Here is a 24,945-nt window from a genome sequence, read left to right as displayed (position 1 = left end):
GGTCATGGTGTCTCTTTGCAGAAATAGAACAGTGACTAAGTGTCAAAAACATATATTTGAAAAAAGATAATCTTTTTGCCAGCTGGTTCTGGGAAAGCATATAGAAGAATAAAACTATATCCCTATCTTCCCAAATAAAAATCAACTTAGAGTGGATCACAGGCCTTAATGTAAGACCCCAAACTCTGAAACTGCTAGAGGAAAGCATGGGCATTTGAATGGACTGTCCAAAAAATGATAACTCAGAGAAATAAATCCAGGAATTGGCAGGTAGGATTGCATGAAATTTTAAAAAAAAGAAAAAGAAAACTTTTCAAAGTAAAGGAATTGGGAAGAAGTAGTTCAGAGAATGGGGAGAGGATCTTTGCTGTCTATACATCTAACATCTAGATTAATATCTAGAACTCAAAAAATAAAACTGTCAAGGGCTAAAGAGATAGCTCAGTGGATAAAGATGAATGTCTCCAAGCCAATTCAATTCCTGGGAGCTACACAGTGGAACAAGACAAGTGACTGGTGGGTTGTCCTCTGATTTTCCCCAGTGTCCCCTGACAGGCCTGCTCACATACACATATTCATCCTGACACATACACATAGATAAATGCATGTTAAAATTTTTAAGGATAAATATTTTATATATTAGCCAAGTTAATCCCAGCACTCGGGAGGCAGTGGCAGGCAGATCTCTGTGAGTTCAAGGCCAGCCTGGTCTACAGAGCAAGTTCCAGGACAGACACAAAGCTACACAGAGAGAAGCCCTGTCTCAGAATATCTATTTTTACCACCCATAAATAACCCCTTGAGTAAACGGGCTCTCAGCTGGGTTAACCTGGGCATGGTAACACATGTCTAGTCCTTGGGAAGCTAAGCCAGGGAATTTGCAAATATGGTGCCACACTGGACTTTTATGAAACAACAATAAAAAAGGAAGTACAACCAAGTGTGGTGGTTCTTGCCTGTAATTCCAGCACTGGAAATACTGAAATAAGAAGATTGCCATGAATCTAAAGCCATAGTGAGACCCTGTCTCAAAAACCAAAAAGGAAAAAAAGTGGGGGCTGGGTGAAAATGCAAAGTAAAGAAAAGAGTATGCATTGCTCTTCCAGTAGTGTTGGGAAGTAGGTGTTTTGTAGCAGTTTCTTTGAAACTGAAACATCCCATCTTCCAGGGAAGCTTAAAACAGAAGGTAACCAGGAAGTCCCTGAAATCGACCAGATTTACCCACCTCCTTCCAAGAGTAGGGAAATAAAGACAGCTGAGTCACTCTCAGTCAAGCCAACTTGCACAGAATTTGAGACCAGACCAGCTAGTCTGGAAGAGGGATAGAGCAACAACTGGGTCACTTGGAAAGGACTCTCCAACCTGTTGAGCTGCTTGTAGACTCTGTAGTATGCTTCAGGTTCTCAGCTTGGGGTGGGCTTTGGTGGTGCAGCTGTCTTGGATAAGCTTCTATAAGTAACTCCTCATTCATATCCCTGTGAGTAACCCCAATAAAACTCATGGTTCATCAAGTTGGCCTTGGGTATCAACTGCACTATGCTCTGTCATGAGCTCCCTGTCTCCTCAGGAAGAGCTCTGATACACAACAGTAGGGAAAATGGTAATATGTGGAAAAATATTCATTGCTGGGGGATATGGAGGAAAAGACCCCTCCAGTACTGCAATAATAATAACAATATAGTTATAGATTTTTAAAAAAGAAATCTGATAATATTGTTACCATACCCCAGAATGGTATGGATGCTTTTCAAAAGGCAAGTAACTAAGATATCCACTGTGGGGGCTGGAGAGATGGCTCAGCAGTTAAGAGCACTGGCTGTTCTTCCAGAGGATCTAAGTTCAATTCCCAGGACCCACATGGTGGCTCACAACCATCCGTAATGAGATCTGGCGCCTTCTTCTGGCCTGCAAGCATGCATGTAGGCAGAACACTGTATACACAATAAATAAATCTTAAAAAAATATATATATATATATATATATATATATATATATATATATATCCACTGTGACATTTAAACCATTACACATAATGAGAACAGTACTGAAATGCTCTGAAGGGTTTGCACAAGAGATTGTTGAATGAAGAAGATATTGAGAAGTGACTATACTGGGATGCTGTTCTAGGAAACTATTATACCTCCCTTCACAACACCCCTTTTGAATGTTTGTGTGGGGTTGTGTATCACAGAGGAAGAAAGACTTATCTCCTAGATTAACATAAGACACTAATGTAGACTGGATAAGTGCAGAAAGGGGAAGAAGGAAATAACCAAAAGAGGAAAGAAAAAAGTGAAGATGTCACTAAAAAATGATAACAAGTATATGATCATTGTCATTCATTAATTGAAATTTATATATAGTGGTATTTGTAGACAGAATTTGTGGTTACTTTATACAGGTATGAGTTTGTCAAATAGCTAGAATTTGAGGCTATAAGACATGTTGGTCACGTTGTTTTAAAAGAGGCTAAAGAAATTCTCTACCCATTCTTTACTCTTTCGTAGAAATAGCCAAAGTGGAAGGCTTTAGCACATTTCTGACAAAGCAATCACTTGTGAAGGAATAGCAGGACAATAAACTAGCTAGACAGTAAACTCTAGAGCCAACAGTGGGAGCTGTAAGAAGGGGTATGAAGTTTGTATGGCCTTTGGCAATTACACTGCCAAGGCTTTATGGTTAAGGTTCTGGATATGGTTCAGGGAAGGCATCCTGCTCAAAGGGATTTCTTTGGTTTGCTAGTGTAGGAAAGGATAGGTTAGAGAGACCTTTCTGCAAGCTGTATTTATCAAGTGCATTTATCCTGAAATAATCAATGTGCCAAAATGAAATCTTAATTAAGTTGTCCTCAACTGCTTCAGGATCTTAGTGGTTACCTCCTCTCATAACTGCGTATGCAGGTAACTGATTTTTACTCTCCATAGCATCTTTATGGTTCTAGTTTTTTCTCTAGTCATTCATTGCCTGTATAAATTTTTTGAAAATTGTTTTATGTGTATGGGTAGGGTTCTCTGTATATATGTATGTCTGTGTACCACTTGCATAGCTGGTGTCTATGGTTGCCAGAAGAGGGCATAAGATCCCCCGAAACTAGAATTACAATTGGTTGTAAGAATGCATGTTGGCAATATGCATTCTAGGAATCAAACCCAGGTCCTCTGGAAAAGCAGCCAGTGCTCTTAATGAATGAACTATCTTTCCAGTCCTGGTTTTGTTTTGTTTTGTTTTGTTTTTGTTTTTTGTTTTGTTTTGGTTTTTTTTTGAGACAGAATTTGATATATCTCAGGTTAGTCTCCAGCTCACTGAGGATAGCTGTGAACTCTTGATCTCCTACCACTTCCCAGGTGCTAGTATTATAGGTATACACTACCATGCCCTCCTTAAAATGTATTTTAATAAAGTCAAGGATGGTGACAACATGTGTGTTATCCTAGAATTCTAGATGTAAGGCAGGAGGACTAGGAATTCCAGGTCATCCTGTGCTATAGAATAGTGAGTTGGAGGCAAGCCTAGGCTACATGAGACTCTGTTTCAAAGCAAAATGTTAAAATGCATATTGGCAATGGGTATACAGAGGGAAAGGAGTAAGGAAAATGTCATATGTTACTTTACATAAGCAGTGATTACGAATCTTGTCAAGCTAAATTTGTAAATGTTAATAAAAATACTGTTTTATGAAAGGACTAACTGCTGACAAGCAGTATTGGTAAGTGTCAGGGGCCAGTGCAGATACAGTGTAATTTATTATATTGTGTGTGTGTTTCAGATGTCTTCGGTGCCTAATGATCAATATTTCCAGATATATCTCAGATATTAAATATTTGCCCCCCAACATCAAAGATAGACTGATTAAAATAATGAGCACGCGGGGCCGGATAACAGATTCCAATATAAATGAGGTAAGAGTGTATAGCTATAAAATCATTGTTTAGATTTAAGTTGAGATTTTTTGAACTAAAAGGGGTATTTAGTAAGACTGTTAGTCGTTTTAAAGTAGGACTCTGACTTGAGAAGCCAGAACCCACCCTTGGATGTGTACTGTCTTCAACTACTACCTTCCCCTTGCTTTTCTCCCCCACCCCCATCCCTGCCACCTCCCTACACTTAAGTATATATTAAAAACTTTTTATTGTTGTTACTGCTTTTGAGACAGGGTCTCACTGCCCTGGATGGCCTTGAATTCATAGAGGCCTGCCTGCTTAGAAATTGGGCCATTATTTATTGGCCTCAAGGAAACCCTGAACTGTAGCTCCCCAAAACAATGGACGTGTACTAACTACTCCAAACAATGAAGGACAGTTGGACATGGTAGATTATGTGTGTAATTACAATACTCAGGAGTCAGAAGCAGGAGATTTGCTGTAAGTTTCCAATCAGCCTGGGCTACATAGTGAGTTCTAGGCCAGCATGTCTCCAAAAAAAGAAGAGGAAAAAGAAGGGAATTGAGAGATGGCTCAGTAGTTGAAAGTACTTGCCACTTTTCTAGAGGTCCAGAGTTAAATGCCCAACATCTACATCAGGAGCCTTACAACTGCTTGTAACTCTAGTTCCTAGGAATCCAATGACAAGCCTCCTTAGTCACCCACACATACAGTTAAAAAAAAAATCTTAAAAAGGTATGGTGAGCATGGTGAGGCTAGGCATGGTAGCTCGCACCTTTAATCCCAGCACACAGGAGGCAGAGGCAGGTAGATCTCTGCTGTGGGATAACTTTCAGTACACTGTGAAATGTTTTATTATCATTGATTAATAAAGAAGTTGCTTTGGCCTATAGCAAGGCAGGATATAGCCAGGTGGGAAATCTAAGCAGAGATACAGGGAGAAGAAGCCAGAGTCAGGGAGACACTAGCCAGCCTCCCAAGAAGCAAGATGTGAAAGTACCAGTATTACTAAGCTAAATAGTTTGTAATTAATATTAAGCCTCTGAGTAATTATTTTATAAGCCACTGCAGGACAGAGAAAAGATTCTGGCTACGGATCTCTGAGTTTGAGGCCTGCCTGGTCTAGATAATGAATTCCAGGATAGCCAGGGCTATATAGAGACCCTGTCTCAAAACAACAATAGAAAGACAAGGTGGTGTTTACCTGTAATCCCAGCATTTGGGAGGCTAAGGCAAAAGGATCAGTAGTTCAAGGCTGGTCTTGTCTAAATAGTGACTTTGAGGGTAGCCTGATTTACATGAGAGTGTTTCAGGGGGAAAAAATGCTGCTGTTCAGTTGGGAAAACACTTGTCAGGCAGGTCCAATGACCTGAACTCAGTCCCTAAAACCCACAGTGAAAGGAAAGATTTGACTCTCCAGAGTTGTCCTTTGATCTCTACACATGTACTATGACGCGCGCGCGCGCGCGCGCGCACACACACACACACAGGCGCACACTAATAATAGTAATGTTATTTTTAAACAAACGACTAAAAAACATGTTAAAAGAAATATACAAGGCCCAGGCATGGTGGTACATGCCTTTAATCCAGCATTAAGAAGGCAGAGGCAAAAGAAGAGGAGGAGGAGGAGGAGGAGGAGGAGGAGGAGGAGGAGGAGGAGGAGGAGGCAGAAGCAGGTGGATCGATATGAGCTCAAGACCAGCCTGGTCTACATAGAGAGAGCCAGACCAGCCAGGGCTAGTACCCTATGACTAAATACCTTGCCTGTAATATCTAGTATCTAAGAGACAAATGTTGGGACACAAAAATTTATTCAGTGACTAAAGAATAAAGAAGTGGGAGCTTTGTTCACAAATTGACTTCTCACCTGCAAGGGATAATGAGAGGGTTCTGGGAATAGGCAAAGATCTCCAAGAACTCTGGTACCACTCTTTCTATTCTTTTTACGGTCTGGGATTTCTGATCATGGTGGCTGGTAGGCATCTTTAGCCCTAAGTGGGTCTGAGAAAAGACTAGACAACTCTAAGTCAAGTTAATCCTGCATTTCTAAGATGTTCAGCATGTCTACATATAGAACTGTATAAGATTTAACCCAAAGATGAAGGCAACAAAGGAGGTAGACATAATATGGAGACAGATGTCAAGTGTGGCTTTCTATTCCACTCACCCATCAGACATTTGTAAGCTAGCAAAACTGGTCAAGTCCCTGCACTGTCATCTTGGTGACTGTTGATACAATCCACAGGGCAGAGGTGTTGTCTTCCTTACAGACTGCCTAACATCAGATCATCTGATGGAGAATGTTTCAAAGGATCAGGATTTTCCCCTTGGAAACCATACCTGCTGCACATAGGTCCAGTTGAGTGAGTCAGAGATGCTAGTAGATGATAACCAGCACTGCAACTCTCCAGGGTCCTTTCTCTGCACCAGCTACTGCAGCCCCGAAGACTAAGCACCAGTGTTGCAGTTCCAGCTACAAGCTAACTTGTTTTTTGTTGTTGTTGCTGTTTGTTTATTTGTTTTTCCTGCCTTAGGTTCTCCATACAGATTAAACCCTACATTCTTGGCATATTTTCCATCAACCACTTACCTGTTATGATTACCAGATCATTAATTGTGGAATACATGTTTACAGAAAATTTAATTTGGGGGCTAGAGAGAGAACTTAAGAGTTGCAAAAGTCTTTTTTTTTAATTGATTTTTTCAGCTGGGCAGTGGTGGCAAGCACCTTTAATCCTCCCAGCACTCATCCTAATCTGCTGATTGTTTCTGTTATAATACTGCATCAAAAAAGTGGTGATGCACGCCTTTATTCCCAGCACCCAGGAGGCAGAGGCAGGCAGATCTCAATGAGTTCGAGGCCAGCTTGGTCTACAGAGTGAGTTCCAGAACAGCCAGGGCTGTTACACAGAGAAACCCTGACTCAAAAAAACAGAAAGAGAGAGAGAGAGAGAAGAAGAGGAAGAAGGAAGGAAGAAAGAAGAGAGAGAGAGAGAGAGAGAGAGAGAGAGAGAGAGAGAGAGAGAGAGAAAGAAAGAAAGAAAGAAAGAAAGAAAGAAAGAAAGAAAGAAAGAAAGAAAGAAAGAAAGAAAGAAAGGAAGAAAGGAAGAAAGGAAGAAAGAAAGGAATTGACGTTTTTTTAAAATCATGTATTTGCTACAGGTGCTACATCCTGAAGTCCAAAGACTAGATCTGAGGAGCTGTGATATCTCAGACTTGGCTCTCCAGCACCTGTGTAAATGCAGAAAACTGAAGGCACTAAATCTAAAATCCTCCAGGGAACATAGAAATAGCATAACTTCAGAAGGTATGTATACGGTCACTGAGTACATGGGCACCTGATATAATTTTGGAGCAAAGAAAAAAGTATCTTAGAGGAGAATATAAGAACACCAGCAAGGTGGGGAGAGGAGAGAGGTTAGAGGAGAATATGAGCAAGGTTCAATGGTATATATGTATAAAAATGTTAAAATGAAACATTATTTTGTATGTTAATTAAATTTTTTAAAAAGAGAGATAGAGAATATGAGCCAGACATGTAACTGTAATTTCAGCACTCAGGGAGGCAGAAACAAGAAGATCACTGCAAATTTGAGGCTAGCCTGGTTTACATAGTGAGTTTTAGGACAGCCTAAGCCTACATAGCAAGAGAATATGAAGAGTTTAAAAAAAAAAAATAGGAATTAAGGTATCAGTAAAACTGTCCAGACTAGGGGTTGGGGATTTAGCTCAGTGGTAGAGACCCTGGGTTAGGTCCTCAGCCCTGAAAAAAAAAAAAAGAAAAAGAAAAAACTATCCAGTCTAAAAAAAAAATATCAGAGTAAGAAGAACAACAATAATTCAAATTGGAATTCTTGTTTATAACCATTTTAAAAACATGCTAAGTTCCTGCCTTATATTTTAAACATATTTAAAATAATACTTCGGTATTTTAAACATTTTGCCTGTTATAGTGCAAGACATGGGCAGTTGATGATATTTGGTTAAGACTGAGGTTTTTGTTGTTAGCCTGTTGTAATAACTGTAATACCCAATGTGAGCCCCCAAACAAGACCACCAAGGACCCAACTTCTGATGCAAAAACAATAGGTTTTGTTTATTCTGGCCTAGACAGGAACCTCCCCAACACCATGTTACAGCGGGTGGAAGAGGGAAGGTCCTGAGCATTCACATCAGGGGTTTATATAGGAAAGGTTACGTGCAGAGGGTTACATATCTCGGGGGCTAGGGGTGAGGTAGTTCTTTGAAGTTACTGTGAACTATAAGCATGAGGTTACTGATGGCTAACAGGATGCAGGGTATCTACAGAGACATAAATTTTTTACTCCCTATGTCCTGCTTTTGCTGAACCCAGGATATATACATTCAGATTTCTTGTTCCAGCCCTATTCTCCCATGAGTTCAACTTCTGGTCAGTTGAGTCCATTACTCCCCATATCTTGTTTTGTCAAGTCCAGGATATATAGATTTATTGTTCTAGCCTTATCTTCCCATGAATTCAACTTCTGGTCAGTTCTAAAATTGCTGGTCAGCAAATACTTTCAGAGGGGAGGGGGGCGTCTCTCAAGATGGCTACTGATTTTTTCCCTTTCAAAGCCTGTGATCTCTGTATTTAGGAGGTAGGAGCAGGAGAATTAAGAGTTTAAGACCATCTTGAGCTACATAGCCAATTTGAGGTCAGCCTGGAATACAAGGAAAACTGTCACAAAAACTGTTGTTTTGGTTTTTAGGATTGGGTCTTAGTATGTTGCTCTTGGCTGGCTTGGTATTTACTTTGTAAACCAGTTTTTCCTAGAACTTCTAGTAATCCTCTTGCCTCAACCTCCAGTGTGGTTAAGGCACTTTGCTTATTATTTATTTGTTTATTGTTTGTTTGCTGAGATAGGATCTCACTAGGTAACCCTGACTAGCCTCAAACTCGCAGAGATCCTTTTGCCATCTGCCTCCTGGGTGCTGGAATAAAAGCTTTTACCACCACTTTTTTGATGCAGTATTATAACAGAAACAATCATCAGGTTAAGATGGGTGGGGTGGTTCATATTTGTAAACCCAAAACTTGAGAGGTGAAGGAGATAGATTAAGAGGTCAAGGGCATTCTCAGCTACATAGTGAATTTTAGGCCAGGTGAACTACTTGATACTCTATTTCAAAAAACCAAGACAACTCAGATAAACTAGGCAATCTCTATAACAATGTCCAATACCAAAACCAAAAATTTTAAGGAGGGTGTGGCTCGAGAGAGGACTCAGCAGTTAAGAACACTTGTTGCTTTTATAGAGGAACCAAGTTTAGTTTGGGTGCCCACATGACTGTTTACAGTATGTAGCTCCAGTTCCATAGGATCCAATACCTCCTTCTGGCCTCTTTGGGCACCACATACACATGCTGTACAGACATACATGCAGGAAAAACATCTATACACAAAAAATAAAAATTAAAAAAATGACTATGCAGTACATGTTTTATATCCAAATTATTTTCTCAGAGTAGTTACATGAAATAGTGGATTTTTAAGGGTTTTGTTTTTTATTTATTTTTTCTAATATAGATCATTTTTCAGTTTAGGATTTGAACTTTTTTCTTTTTCCGTATAATAAAGAAGTACTTAGCTGGATATGGTAGCACATACCTGTAATACCAACACTCAGAAGTCTGAGGCAGGAGGACCTAAGTTCTAGGCTGGCTTGGACTGTGTCATGAAACTCTCAAAGAAAAGGAAGGAAAGCATTCAGGAAGGAAGGACTTATTTGTGTACGTTGGTTTCTGGGTAATTGTTTGGCTGGTTGACTGTATTTCCCAATCATTTTAGTTATCCACTTGGTATATTCATAATACTGTAAACAAACATAAGTTTTGAAATGTTTACATGAAAAATAACTCATTAAAAAAGAGGTCTGACACAGCTTTAATCCCAGCACTTGGGAGGCAGAAGCAGGTGGATCTCTGTGAGTTAAAGGCCAGCCTGGTCTACAAAGTGAGATCCAGGACAGCCAGAGCTGTTACACAGAGAAACCCTGTCTCAAAAAATAAAAAATAAAAAAAATAAAACTGTTTGCCAGGCAGTAGTGGCGCACGCCTTTAATCCCAGCACTCTGGAGGCAGAACCAGGCAGATCTCTGTGAGTTTGAGGACAGCCTAGTCTACAAAATGAGTTCCAGGACAGGCTCCAAACCTACACACAGAAACCCTGTCTCAAAAAACAAAACGACAACAACAAAAAAGAGCTCTGAAAAAAAGCATAGCTATTCTGATAGTAAATGATAGTAATTGCTTCTCTATAAGAAGCAATTATCTTACTCCCCATATACCAGCTAGATTGTTTTTTTCATTTTAATTTATTTCCTGGCTGTCTATTTCCCTGTGGAGGTCAGAGACAACTTGGGGGAGTTGGTTCTTTGTTCCTACCATGTGGGTCCCAGGGATTTGGCAGCAAGAACTTTTGCTTACTGAGCCATCTTGCCACCCCCAGTTATATTTCTTATCATTTAATTCAGCTCTGCCATTATCTACTTGGAGTTAGTATCACATCCCACAGCTAAGTCTGCCTTGCAAGACTGTCTCCAGTTCATGTGCCAGTCCCAAATCCTGGCCTCCAGCAAGTACTTCTGACTAAGGAGCTATACAAAATTTCTGCAAATTATTCCTTGTGATAAGGCAAAGGTTCCTCCATGTTGTCTCTGCTGGAGCCATCTTTGATTTAACTGGCCCCACCCCACTTCCCTACCCCTGCAGTGAAAAGTCCCATGGGAAAGTAACCAACCCTGTTCTAGAAACTCAGAATCAAAATGCCCCAGCTAACTGCATGTTTTTGGCTTCTGTTAAACGCTTGCTTGCTTTAATTCCCCCTGCAGCTGCCAACCAGAGTGTAGGTTTTCTGTGTTTTGGGTTGTTTTTTTTGCTTTGTTTTGGTTTGGTTTTTTGCCTTTAAAAGTTCCCTGTAAAATGCATTCAAGGCTGCTCTGTGAGGACTGTTTCTCTCCAGCTAAATAAAGACTGTCAAATTCAGACTTTGGTGGTGCTGAGTGGTCTCTGGGTCTCAACCCTGCAACATTCCTCAGGATTCAATAATTTGTCACCATGGTTCACAAAACTCAGGAATGCACTTTGCTTTGTTACAATCCATGTGAGAAAGTTACAGAGCATCACTAATATAAGGCCAAATAAGAGTCCTTTATTTAAGCCAGAGCAGGCTCTTGTCACAAAAAAATTCTCAGCCAGAAGTTCAGGGATGCAGCATGTATAAAGCTAAAATCCACAATAGCATCATTGTTCAGTGTAGGTTAGGGGAACCTTGTAACATTTGTTTTGACGGAACACAGTGGTTGTTTTGGTTTACATTCAGCAGTTATTTTGGTTATACGTCAGGGCTATGGTCAGGGACATGATTGCTAGATTAAGTCACATATTGATTTTTCCAATTGTGCATGTCCCTTTCCATAATTTCCTTTCTGTGCCCAATAATGCATAGTCACAAAATGGTACATAGGGGATTTTCCCTGAAAGTTTCCTAAAGGACACAATTTTGCCTTATGTTGATGTACCCCAAATGAGTTCCTCCTGAATTAATCCTTGTATTCTTTGTACCTGGATACATTGGAAATATACTTTTTACTGGGATCTTGGAGAGGGTCTGTACTGTTTTTCAGAGGTGAGCATACAAGTAGCCTGATGGAGGTGGGAGGCTCAAAGAGTTCTGAGGTTGCTCGATATGTGTGCACGGTGTGTGCAGGTGAAGGTGCTGGGCTGCCAAGTGCACTATTACAAGAGGAGGATGTGTGTAATCAAAACCAAATAGAGTCCTGGGCTAAACTGTATTCCCTATGTTGCCTGCCTCCAAAGTAAAAGTTAGAGACATAAAACAAAGGCAGAAATGTCAGGCTTACATCCTGCTTTTAACTGCCTTGTCAGTCCGAGTGACTAGGCAATCCTTTTTAACAAAAGCAGTTTTAACAAAAGCCTATTTCAATACCACTAGGAAAATAAGTATGTCTCCATAGGTATCTATCAGGGCTATCCCTTTGGACTTGTCCTGTTCCTTTTCCCTTTGTCTGTTCCTCATATCCTTTTGCCAAAAAGATGTTAATTGCCAAATCTTTCCTTAGCGCCTTAGCACCCAGAATATCTAGCCTTTATAATGCCCTTCCTTAGTTTTTAGTTAATAGCTATGAAACTTAACATGCAGAATGTGTCTGTTTTAAGACAGGAAGCCAGTCATAGTGACTCAAATGTGTAATTCCAGCACTCTAGAAGCTGAGACAGGGTAAGTGTTGTGAGTTCAAGGACAGCCTGGACTATACAGTGAGTGTCTAAAAATAAAGAGGAAGCAGGGAGGGGATGAATGAATGTATAAATAAAAGAAATAACTACAGAGGATCTATGTCCATTGTAATGTTCTGGCCAGAGAAAAAGACAGGAAACAAGGGATGATACCTGATGATAAACACGCCCGTCCCTCCCCATAGCGTAGGGCCTACCAAGAAAAGCCTGTAAGTCATGAAGCTCTCTTGAGAATCCTACACTCCCTGTGGAGTGAAACTTCCTCCTGATTTCTTACTTGGACTTTGAATTCTTTGCCAGTGACAAGAACTTGGAAATACCTCATAGAAGACTTCATCTGGGATTTTTACCTTTAAGAATCCCCCCATTAGACCGCCCCACTAACAAAACTGCTACCTCCACAAATCTACTTTCCTTGCCTCTGCATCTTGTCCTGGATATACTTGGCCTGTTGTGGGATGAACTACTTTGAAAATTACTAACATACAATTGGTGATTGTTAAAATGAAAATCTGTCTTAGTCACATTTCTTACACACACACACTACAACTCATTGGTAGAGCATCTGCCTCTTTTATATGATGCAAAATAATGACCTCACTTGAAGGAGATAGTAGTTCATTCTGAACCAAATATGGCTAACCTATGATACTGATTCTAATTTCCAAGAAAAAAAAGTATTCCAAAGTAAAAGGAATTGTAATGACTTTTTAAAATACAAAAGTACTGTGAAGCACTGCATCCAGTGACTACATTTGGTGGGTGTAAATCATACCACTAGTTTAAGATAAAGCAAGGAAACCCTGACCATTGGACTTAGATAGCATCTTACTGTATTCGTAGTGTGGTAATTAGTACAATCAAGTCTGGAGTCTGTTCTTTGTCCAGGTAGGTATGTCTAACGTGCATCCACAGAGGTTACCTAACAGAATATTAGATCAAGAACAGAAGGGCTTTAGAACTGAAGCAGCCTTTATAAAGGCAACCTCTGGTGTCTATTCTTACAGGCTTCCAGTAAGCCTGCCTATGTTTATATCTCAGAGAGGAAATCCTTGTCCATCTGATGCTTGAAGAAATTCTATTCTGATCATTTTGGGACGTTTTAAATTTTGTAATATCCATTTATAACCATATAGTTCACTGTTTTCCCCTAGGAATAAAAGCTGTAGCTTCATCCTGTTCCGACCTTCATGAAATTTCTCTGAAAGGATGTTGCAATATCACTGATGAAGGAGTCCTTGCTCTTGCACTCAATTGCCAGCTGCTAAAGATCATTGACTTGGGTGGCTGCTTAAGTATTACTGATATGTCCTTACATGCATTAGGAAAAAACTGCCAATTTTTGCAATGTGTTGACTTTTCAACTACTCAGGTAAATAAGATATAAACTTGACACAAATTGTGTGCTGTATCAATTATTATCCATGATTAATCAGAATATCATAATTAGTTCTTTTTTTAATTAGTTCTTTTTTTTTTTTAATTGTTGAAACTGTTGGCCATCTCTTGATATAGGTGGTATGAGAATGTTTTTTGGAATTCTTCTTATAGCTTGCCTTCAGAAGTAGAACATTTGTCCAACCTTGTAACCAACTTAATCATGTGCTTTGAGATCATTTAAAGCTATATACTGTGTAGTTAGTTTAAATATAACTTACTTTAAGAAAAACAACATAATCTTATTGTACTTTGTACTCTCCATGTAAATCATCTTTTAAAAGCTAAGATGAACACAAAGCTTTGATCTCAAACTATATTCCTTATTTCTAACTCATAACCACTCCATGCCATGACTCAGAATAATGTATATGTCTCCCTTGTAATTCTTCCATTTCCCTAACTCAGAACAGTGTGTGTGTGTGTGTATGTGTGTGTGTGTGTGTGTGTGTGTGTGTGTGTGTGTAAAGTATAACATGTTTTGTGGTTTTGCTTGCTCTTCTGTGTCTATGGGGTCAGAGAAATTAGTTCTTCCCTTGTAAAACTCATTCCTTTCCTATACCATGCTTGATATGCTTTTCAATAAACAGAAAATGTGCTCCTTTGTTAGAAGGCATCAAACTCACCCTTGATTAGACAACTCCAGGTCAATTTCTTTCATATTGCACTGCCACCGGGTATTTAATAATTGTACTAGAATTTACATATTTCCATAAACTATTAAGTAACAGAGATAGGAAGAATATATGACTAAAATGCATGTTTGCTGAATGGGAGGCTATTATTCTTCATTATTAGTGCACTGTAGAGAATTCTCTTGTCTCTATCACAGAATATATTTCTTTTCCCTTTTGCTCAGGTGTCTGACAGTGGTGTGGTTGCGCTTGTTAGTGGACCATGTGCCAAACAATTAGAGGTAATTTTTAAATGGCTAGGAAAATACTAAACTTTATTTTATTCTCAAGAAAAAAAATTATTGGGGGCTGGAGAGATGGCTCAGAGGTTAAGAGCACTGCTTGCTCTTCCAAAAGTCCTGAGTTCAATTCCCAGCAACCACATGGTGGCTCACAACGATCTGTAATGAGATCTGGTGCCCTCTTCTGGCCTGCAGGGATATGTGCAGACAGAACACTGTATACATAATAAATAAATCTTTAAAAAAAAAAAAGAAAGAAAGAAAAAAATTATTGGCAGGCAGGGTGCCAGAGAACAACTTTGTACATTTGGTTCTCACCTTCCACTTTTACATGGGTCCTGAAGAACTCAGGTCTTCAGGTTTGCATGGCAGGCCTCTATCTGCTGAGACATCTTTTCCCTCTGCCCATTTATCTTTTGGAGCTTTTTGTTTACTTATTTGAATTTTTGTTTTTGCTTTATATTTTGAGCCCATGCTGGCCTTGAATTTGCAGCAGTCTTCATGCCTCAGTCTCCCCCTAGTTAGAATTACAGTGAGTGTAATTCCATACCCAGCTTTCATCCTATTTTTTTTTTCCTTTTTAAAAAAGTATTTTGTGTTCCAGGGCTGGAGAGATGGCTCAGTGGTTAAGAGCATTGGCTGTTCTTTCCAGAGGACCTGGTTCAATACCCAGTATCCACATAGCAGCTCACAGTTGTCTGTAATTCAAGTTCCAGTGGATCCAATTTCACATAAATATACATGCAGGCCAAACACCAAATGTACATTTAAAAAAAAAGTGTTTATGGTGGCTCACATGCTTTAATCCCAGCACTCGGGAGGTAGAGTCAGGCAGATCTCTGTGAGTTCAGGGCCAGCCTGGTTTATACAGTAAGTCCCAGGCCAGCCAGAGTTACATGGTGAGATCTTGTCTAGAAACAAACAAACTTATTTTTATTTCATACAAATGGGTGTTTTGCCTGTATAAATACCTGTGCACCACATGCATGACTGATGCTTGAGGATATCAGATCTCCAAGAACTGGAGTTACAGTCAGTTGTGAGCCACTATGTGGATGCTGTGGATCAAATCCAGGTCCCATGGAAGAGCAGTTATTTTAGTTTATATTTAGTTTACATAAACATTAGTTATTTTGATTAGTACATTCGGATCATGGTTAGAGTCATGGAAAATCCCAAATGTGTTGCCAAGGCGGACATGGCTGTTGGTGGGGCAGGAGACTGAGAAGTGTCTATACAGACAAAGTGGAGTCAGTACAAGATGGAGTTATCTTAGTCACTTTAGTTCTTTTTTATGTAAAATTATTTTCCAAACATTTTGTGCTGTTATTATAGATCTAGTTTTAAAATCTTTTTCTTTCATTTTGTTTTCTATATAGGAAATTAACATGGGATACTGTATAAATCTAACTGATAAAGCTGTAGAAGCTGTCCTGACTGCCTGTCCTCAGATATGTATACTTCTTTTCCATGGCTGCCCCCTAATAACAGGTCAGTCTCACAGGTTACTTGTATTCAGATCTTGACTTCGTCTTTTACCAACTGTAGAACTTTGAGAAAATTTCTTAGTCCTTTAATTCCATTACTCATTATACTTATCAGTAAAATGATGCAGTATACTCCTTCACAGGCTTATCATAGTGATCATCTGATCTATTGGGATCTCAAAGCAGGTACTAGTTATGGTAATGGTGGTGGTGAAGCTCAGTGTTACCTACATAAGGATGATGATGCCAACAGTGGTCATGATCATAGTGTTAAGATGATATTTATGCAGACAATAAAAAAGTCAAGTTTATTACATCTATTAAATATGCTAAGTGACCAGCTGACTGTTGTTTACTCAAGATGTAGAAAGTGAGATTGAGAACAGTTTAATAGTCAGGTGTTGTTTTATCATCAGCACAGCAGCCGCACTGAATCTACTGCTGTTGCAGGTAATGACTGTGACTCCGCAGTCACTGACTGCCCTGCTGTACAGACTGAGGCTTGGCGGGACTTCTGCGCCCCCCAAAACTGCCTCTGCAGCCAAATGTAATTTTTAACTAAGTCTCTATCATTCTATTTTACCAGTAAAGACTTGGGAGTCAGATACTGGGGTGAAAACCTGCTAGCTCAAACCAGTTGACCTTCCTCCTTAGCCATCTACCCAGCAAGAGAGTGTCTCTTCCCCAGTCCCAAACCAAAAAGTCCCTAATACTTCCTATGCGTTTATCTATTTTCCACACTCCCTCTAACTCTCTATGACTACTTCCTGTCAACTAGTTGCTGGCTCCACCTCTTGACCCAAGATTGTATTTAATTAAAGAAAACTTGGGTTTCACAGTATGATCAAATATGGGGGTGGGGGTTGCACAGCACACCTTTAATCCTAGTACTTGGGAGGCAGAGGCAGCTGGATCTCTCTGAGTTCCAGGCCAGCCTAATCTACAAAGCGAGTTCCAGGCCAGCCAGGGCTACACAGAGAAACCCTGTCTTGGGGAGTAGGGTAAGAACAATTTAACCCAGGCATCATGACCAATCCCTGTATTCCCAGCCGGGGTAGGGTGGATGGCTTATTATTCAAGGTTAGCCTGAGCTACATAGTAAATTCTAGGCTGGCCTAGGCTACAAAAATCCTGTCTCAAATACCACCATAACAAAAATTTTATCCATTGAAAGCTGAGGATATGACTCAGCAGGTTCAGTCTTGCTGTACAAGAATGAGGTCCAGAGTTTGGATCCCCAGATCCCACCTATAACCCTAGCTTATGCCCAAGCAGGAGGTAGAGACAGGGAATCCCTGGAACAAATCGGCTAGCCAACCTAGCCAAAATGGTGAGCTCCAGTGTCAGATACATAAGGTGGAGAGCAATTAGGAAGACACCCAATGTCAACCTTAGGCTTCCACACACATGTCCACCTACACACACACACACACACACACACACACACACACACACACACACACCACATATACAACAGCAACAAAGAAAAAATCAGCCTAGCCATTGAGTTATGTATGCACTTAACCTATATAATGAATAAGCAGAGGTACTTATAAAGTAACTCTTACTTCTCCTGTACATTATTATCATTATTATGATTACCATTGAGCCTAGGCTAGTCCAGAACTCTAGGCCTAGGGGCAAAGGAGTACAAAGCATTCTTGTAGCCCTCTCAGTTTAATGATTTGCTACCTAGGCTTTCTATGTTTTGTGACAGCTCCACATTAGTTCCCTTCTATCTAAGGGAAATCTATGCTTAGGTAGTAAGAATATAGGTATTTCTCAACCTTGGTCCTCTCTTCAGCTTCCTGGATAGCATACTGTCAGTGCCCTGAGAACCAGGAGAGGGCACTGGATCCCCTGGAACTAGAGTTGCAGGGAGTTGTAAGCTCTGAAAGTTCTCTGAAAGAGCAGCAAGTACTCTTAACCACTGAGCTATCTCTCTAGCTCCCTGTTTTAATACTTCCTTATTTTAAAATCAGTGAGGTCCTATGGATTCCAAAATCTGAAAGTCATGAACAAGTAGGCTGGCATCAAATTTTGAAATGAAACAGTCTGTGAACCAGAGGTCTCTGGTCCTGTAACTTTAGCTGAAATAGCTCTGTCTTAATAGGCTTTTCTGTTTGTCTAGAGATAGCTTGCATATACAACATGTTATAAAATTTATCTCTGCTAATTTTACCTTTAATATTGTTCTAGTTAACATCTGGAAATAATCAAACTGGTATTTACCCTTCTATTTTTAATAGAAACCAAGTCAGGGGGAAAAATGTATATATAGTCAATGACGAAAATGATTCTTAGGCAAAAGCTTAGTATTTATTTGTGTATGTGTTCACATGCCATGGTAGACATGTAAGGTCAGAAGGTCTGGAGTCTGTTTTCTCCTTCCACCATATGAGTTTTAGGGATCAGTAGCAAGCAGATTTACTCACTGAGCCATCTCATTGGCCCCAAACAGCTTAAAATAAATACCATACCAAGTAGAAAGTATCCAGTTATGGGACAGCCTTTGTATAATAAAATTTTGTTGAAAGTTTAAAAAGTGAAATAAATACCATAACACTTAAGGATAATGAAGATTTTAAAAGTACTACCCAAGGGGTGTGGGGGGTGGTATGCATGTGGAGGGAAAAAAAAGTACTACCCCCCATTTTGTGAAGCTGTGGAAGTGAAGTCTGGATTACATTGGAGACCCCAAAATGTTAAAGGTAGACCCAAGCCAGGCGGTGGTGGCGCATGCCTTTAATCCCAGCACTCGGGAGGCAGAGCCAGGTGGATCTCTGTGAGTTCCAGGCCAACCTGGGCTACCAAGTGAGTCCCAGGAAAGGCGCAAAGCTACACAGAGAAACCCTGTCTTGGAAAACCAAAAAATAAAAATAAAATAAAGGTAGACCCAAGACATCTAAAGGAGATCTGCAGACAGGGAGTGGAACCAGCCCTAGAGACAGAAATGCTGTAGGCAGCAATGCCGGAGAGATGGAGCCATCTAAGCACTGGCATCTGACATGGACTACAGGATTGGAGTTTGTCCCTCTTTGGTCTAGTAGTTCCTCACTGTGCCACCGTCCCTCCCTTTTAGAATGGTAATGTATATCCCTGCCATTGTAAGTCGTTTGTATATAATTTGCTTTTTTATTTTACAAGGTTTAAAATTAAGAGAGTACACTGGGTGCACACACCTTTAATTCTGGAACTTCCAAGGCAGAAGCAGGCAGTTTGAGTTTGAGGCCAACCCTGGTCTATATAGCAAGTTCCAGGACTGCCAGGGCTATGTAGAGAGGCCCTGAAGGGGGTAAATTTGGGGGGGTTGCTTTGAATCTTAGAATTGACTCTGAACTTTGAACTTTTAAAAAGTGTTGAGACTGTGATAGACTATGGGGACTTCTGAAGTTGGAATACATGCATCATGATATGGCCACAAGCCTATGGGGTCAGGGAGTGGAGTGTGGTGGTTTGAATGAGATTGACACCCATACGTTCATGTTCATATGTGTGAATACGTGGGCCCCAGTTGGTGGAACTATTTGGGAAGGACTAGGAGGTATTGCCTACTTGGAGGAGGTGTGTCACTGAGGGTAGGCTTTGAGGGTTTTGGTTTTGGTTTTGGTTTTTCAAGACAGGGTTTCCTTGTGTAACAGCACTGGCTGTCCTGGAACTCGCTTTGTAGACCAGGCTGGCCTCAAACTCAGATCCATCTACCTCTACCTCCCAAGTGCTGAGATTAAAAGTGTGTACCACCACAGCCCGGCTAGGCTTTGAGGTTTAAAAGACACCATTCCCAGGTTTCTCTCTGTCTCCTACTTGTAGGTCAAGATGTGAGATCTCATCTGTTCTTGCTCCCATGCTTTTGCTCTGCCATCATAGACTCTAACCCTCTGAACATAAGCCCAATTAAATACTTTCTTTTATAAGTTGCCTTGGTCATGGTGTTTTGTCACACCAATAGAAATGTAACTAATACACATCTTATCAATAAGGGACAAGATCATCTCAACAGAAACAGAAAAACTACCTGAGAAAAATTCAACACATACAACACTCCATATCCTGTTAAGAGGCATCAGTTAACAGCCTGGTCTATAGAGCTAGTTCCAGGATAGCCAGGCCTCTTACACAGAGAAACCCTGTCTCAGAAGAAAGAGAAAGAGGGAGGGAGGGGAGGAAGGGATGGTGGGGAGAGAGAGAACTGTTATTGCTGAAAAGTACTGACTCCTCCCTTGGACCCATATTTACCAAAAGCAGAATGAACCTTGGATCTCAGCCTTCATTTTATATTTGTACATTTTACATTCCTTTACTCTGGGTTAGTCACCTGTTTAATGCTGCAGAGTTAAGTATTTGAATGCCTCTCTGAGATCTGATGACATCTATGGTAGTTTGAAAGAAAGTGGCACTACTAGGAGGTATGATCTTGTTGGAGGAAGTGTATCACTGTGGAGGCAGGCTTTGAGGTCTCATATATGCTCAAGATACTGACCAGTGTCTCAAACCACTTCCTGTTGCCTGTGAGTCAAAATATAAGACCTCTCCAGCTTCCTTTTCTAGCACCATGTCTGCCTGCATGCTGCCTTGCTTCCTGCCATGATGATAATGGACTAAACCTCTGAAACTGAAAGCGAGCCACCACAATTAAATGTTTTCCTTTATAAGAGTTGTGTGGTCATGCTGTCACTTCACAGCAATAAAAACCCTAACTAAGACAACCCCTAACAGGTGAGAGTAACATCATCTGTCAACTTTTATCATGTTCTATTCTGTACTTCCAAAGGACACCTGAAAGTTGCTGGTTACTGTCCCAAACCTCCAGTCATCTTGGATTCCAGAAAAAAACAGATCTCTAAAGTTGAAAATGTTATTAGTGAATTCTCCTTTGAGCCTCTAAAAGAAAGCACAGACAGGCCAAACCCTAACAGATCCATTTTAGAATCCTGTCCTTTAAAACTATACAATAATAAATTGATACTGTTTTAAACCACTGAATTAGGTGCTTGTTAGAGCGACAATAGGAAACGAATACAAGGTAAATATATTAATTGAGTTTCAGATGTTAAAATCCAGGCAGTCGGGCTGGAGAGATGGCTCAGTGGTTAAGAGCACTGACTGCTCTTCCAGAGGACCTGGGTTCAATCCCCACCACCCACATGGCAGCTCACAACTGTCTGTAACTCCAGTTCCAGGGTTTCTGACACCTTTATACAGACGCACATACAGGCAAAACACCAATGAACATAAAATAAAAATTATTTATATATAAATCCAGGCAATCATGGTATATGATCTTTTTGCAGTTGCTAGATTTGGGTAGTGCAGATTTTGTTGAGGATTTTTGAGTCTGTATTCATAAGAGATACTGATTTTTCTTTCTTCCTTTCTTTTGTGATATCTTTGATTATATTTGCTGTCAAGACAGTAGTGGCCTTCTACAAAGTCTCTCCAGTTTTTTACAGTAGCTCTTTGCATCCTGTATCTTTGTCCAGTTCCTTACTTTTAACATGTGATTTTGTTTGTTTGTTGGGGTGCTGGAGTTGTACCCAGGACCTTGAAGATGCTAAACAAGTGCTGTACCATTGACTTACACCACTAACCTGAAATCTGTATTTTTTTTCTCTTTAATTTACATTTTTTAAAATGTCGTATGTTCCTATGTGTGAGGTGCACATGTGGGGGGGGGGTACATGTACATGTTTGTGTGCCTATGAAAGCCAGAGATAACCTTAGTTGTCCTTCTTCAGGAGTCAGCCTCTGAGCCCTAAGGGTCTTCCTGTCTCCACCACTAGAATTAGAAGTGTGCGATATCTTACCTTTCTTTTTTTGGTGGTGGTGGTGGGCATGTCAGGGTCTCTCACTATGTAGCTTTGGCTGGCCTGAAACTCACTTATGTAGACCAGTCTGAGCTACATAGAAAGAGCCTTTCTCAAAAGAAAAAAACATTTACATTGTTCAGAGTGCAAAATCTAATGATAATGAAGAGTACCATTAACTAATTATTAATGAGTTATTCAGTTGTATACTATGCTTTGAATTTAAAAGTACATTTATTTACCAGGGCTGGCAATCTTGCTCAGGGGTTAAGAGCACTGGCTGCTCTTCCAGAAGACCCAGGTTCAATTACCAACACGTGCATGATGTCTGTAACTCCAGTTCAGGGAATCTGATGCTCTCTTCTGGCTTCTGTGGGCACCAGGCAGACAAGTGGTACACCAACACACATTACATACATTCAGGCTAAGCACATAAAATTTAAAGTAAACAATTTTTTATTGTTTGTTTGTCAGGACAGTGCTTTTCTGTGTAACCCTAGCTTTCCTGGAACTCACTTTGTAGACTAGGTTGGCCTCAAACTCACAGAAATCCGCCTGCCTCTCCCTCCCGAGTACTGGGATTAAAGGTGCATGCCACCATGTCCAGCAAAATAAATAATTTTTTAAATATACTTTGTAACTTACATTTACTTATTTGTGTGTAGAGAGGTGCATATGTGATATCTAGTGTGCATGTAGAGGAGGTCACACTATTCACCCTACCCTGTGGCTCCCAGTGATGGAGCTTGGGTTGTCAGGCTTGGCAAGAAGTGCATTACCTCTTGAGCCATCCCACCAGCTCCAATGTGCTTCATATTTCATGTTGTTTTTAACCCTTCCAATAACCCTGCAATAGCTATCATCACACCTAGCTTTTGTTTGTTTTTTCTTTATGTCAAGACAGCATCTTATATAGCCCAGGCTAGCCTCCAGCTTGCTATGATCTGGGTCTGCCTTAAATTCCTGAGTCTCCTACCTAAACCTCCCAAGTACCAGTAGTAAAGGCATGCATTACCACACCCAGCCTATATCCAGTTTACATATGAAAAAACATTAAATATCTTTAATTGTTATAAATTAATATATTGTCATTGTTCTCTTTTATAGATCATTCACGAGAAGTCTTGGAGCAATTAGTAGGATCAAGAAAACTAAAGCAAGTGACTTGGTCTGTTTATTGATCTTCACAGAGGCTGATCTGAGGAACTTTTCCAGGATATGCTCTATAAATGTTTGTTTTTCACTTAATTTTAACACTAATTTATTATTTTATTGTCTTAGTTAAGCTGTAACTCCCAGAGAACCAGTTCAATCTTAATGTAAATGGTTGTGCTTTAAAGTTAACCAGACTCAGCATTTTAACACTTCTATTATCTCATATTTGTTTGATGAGCCATCTTTCTATCACTTGATGGGAAGGAGGCTGGGTTTGCTTCTTTAATAACGAAAGTTTCAGATGATTTATTTTCCCTTTATAGTCCGTTCTCTGGCGTAGGTATTTGAGCTGTTGTAAGAGACATTATGGGTAGAATTCTAAATAAAGATTCTTTAAAAAGCGTAATTACCTTTTGAATTGATTTCTGGTTTTTACCTTAATGAAATGTTCAGCCAAAAGCAAAGTAGAACATAAGGCCTATTATCTCTTCACTGAAATGGATACACTAGTTTCACAGGAATCAGTGGCAATAATTCACCAGTTATAATGAGACACTCAGCTGGAAAAGTGGCTCAGTGGTAGAACACTTGCCTAGTTTGCATGATGCTAGGCTTGGATTCTCAACACCAAAAGATTAATATTGGGGGTGGGCAGCCATTCAACATATTCACATTACTGAGGCTTTTGCTCAGACACTCATTTCATTGATTTTTACCCCACTCAGTTCTAGGGCTTGAACTCAGGGCCTCATATACTAGGCAGACAGGCTACCACTGAGCTGTATCCCAAGGCAGTTTCATTGGGTTTTATGGCTGCTCTTTCCAAGTACATTTTGTTCATCTATGAGCTTCTTCCTAGGCAAAATCAGATTCATAAATGTGTGTGTGTGTGTGTGTGTGTGTGTGTGTGTGTGTGTGTGTGTGTGTGTTGTTTTACTGGGTATTGAATCTAGGGTTCCATGCATGCTTGGTAGGTGCTGTACCATTAGATTATATCTCCAGTCCCAGAAATGTGTACAAATTAAGTATGAAATGCCATTATAGGGCTGGGGGTGGTACATGTAATCTCATGATTGCATCTCAATCTTATAAGCACTCATAATTGTGGTAGTCTAAAAGATGGTTTCTTATTTAACTGTACAATTTCTATGAATAGAAACATACTAAAATGATTCATGCTAGATCTATTGTTCCATGTGGACTGCAGACACTTAAAGGTTTTGTTCTCCATCCTTAGCCACTGACAAGGTAAATATTGGCCAAAGTGTCCTCATAGAACTTTCACAGAGCAGAATTGCAGGTGTCTGGCCTTGGTATATCTTAGTCCTTCAAGAGATCAATAGCACCTATGTTGCCCTAAGCTTCCTCCACTAGCACCTCCCCACTCTGATTCAAAGAACAATGAACACTTTGTATTTACTTCTATACCAGTTTTTAATGCAAGGTTTTAGATTCAGTAGACTAATTATATATAGGTCCTGAGATTCAGTTAACTAACATAAAAAGGTTAACTAACTAACCATGTGCTGTGGGATGTTCTGTATGTCCTGTGGGAGCCTGTTCTCAGGTTCCTCATGGCTTTACCCAGCAGGTTGGCATAGAGGATGATTAGGACCATGGGCCTGAGTGCAGGTGTCTGAGATGATCTGCACTTGGCTGTGCTGGGGGATGGTCTGTATGTCAAGTTGCTCTGATTGGTCAATAAATAAAACCTGATTGGCCGTGGCTAGGCAGGAAGTATAGGCAGGACTAACAGGAGAAATAAAAGAACAGGAAGGCAGGAGTCACTGCCTGCAGCAGCCGCCAGGACAAGGAAGATGTAAAGTACCGGTAAGCCATGAGCTACGTGGCAGGTATAGATTTATGGAAATGGATTAATTTAAGCTATAAGAACAGTTAGCAAGAAGCCACGGCCATACAGTTTGTAAGCAAAATAAGTCTCTGTTTACTTGGTTGGGTCTGGCGGGTGACAGATTTGTCCTGAC

At 40.1% G+C, this 24,945-nt stretch overlaps 2 protein-coding genes across 10 annotated transcripts in view; one reads left to right on the top strand and one right to left on the bottom strand.

Moving 5' to 3' along the window:
- Amn1 (antagonist of mitotic exit network 1 homolog) overlaps positions 1 to 23,366 on the top strand; it is a 31,333-nt gene extending 7,967 nt beyond the window's left edge. For all 7 annotated transcript variants that reach the window (XM_006995911.4, XM_015989318.3, XM_042274390.2 and 4 more), the window contains 6 exons: positions 3,767 to 3,899; positions 7,047 to 7,191; positions 13,316 to 13,533; positions 14,458 to 14,514; positions 15,894 to 16,005; positions 22,913 to 23,366. In XM_006995911.4, coding sequence (XP_006995973.1) covers positions 3,767 to 3,899; positions 7,047 to 7,191; positions 13,316 to 13,533; positions 14,458 to 14,514; positions 15,894 to 16,005; positions 22,913 to 22,986 — 739 coding nt within the window. In that variant the 3' untranslated portion in view covers positions 22,987 to 23,366. The remainder of the gene's footprint in view (positions 1 to 3,766; positions 3,900 to 7,046; positions 7,192 to 13,315; positions 13,534 to 14,457; positions 14,515 to 15,893; positions 16,006 to 22,912) is intronic.
- Positions 1 to 24,945, bottom strand: part of Etfbkmt (electron transfer flavoprotein subunit beta lysine methyltransferase) — a 63,799-nt gene that overhangs the window by 24,497 nt on the left and 14,357 nt on the right. The window contains exon 5 of one of the 3 annotated variants that reach the window (XM_076568380.1): positions 10,764 to 22,175. The exons of the other annotated variants lie outside the window; for them this stretch is intronic. Within the exon in view, the coding sequence (XP_076424495.1) occupies positions 22,147 to 22,175 (29 nt within the window). The 3' untranslated portion in view covers positions 10,764 to 22,146. Of the gene's footprint in view, positions 1 to 10,763; positions 22,176 to 24,945 lie in introns of those variants that run through there. 3 annotated transcript variants of the gene reach the window in all.

The sequence above is a fragment of the Peromyscus maniculatus genome, chromosome 3 (genome assembly GCF_049852395.1).
Source record: "Peromyscus maniculatus bairdii isolate BWxNUB_F1_BW_parent chromosome 3, HU_Pman_BW_mat_3.1, whole genome shotgun sequence".
NCBI lineage: Eukaryota > Metazoa > Chordata > Mammalia > Rodentia > Cricetidae > Peromyscus > Peromyscus maniculatus.
This window is presented reverse-complemented; position numbering and strand designations above follow the sequence as displayed.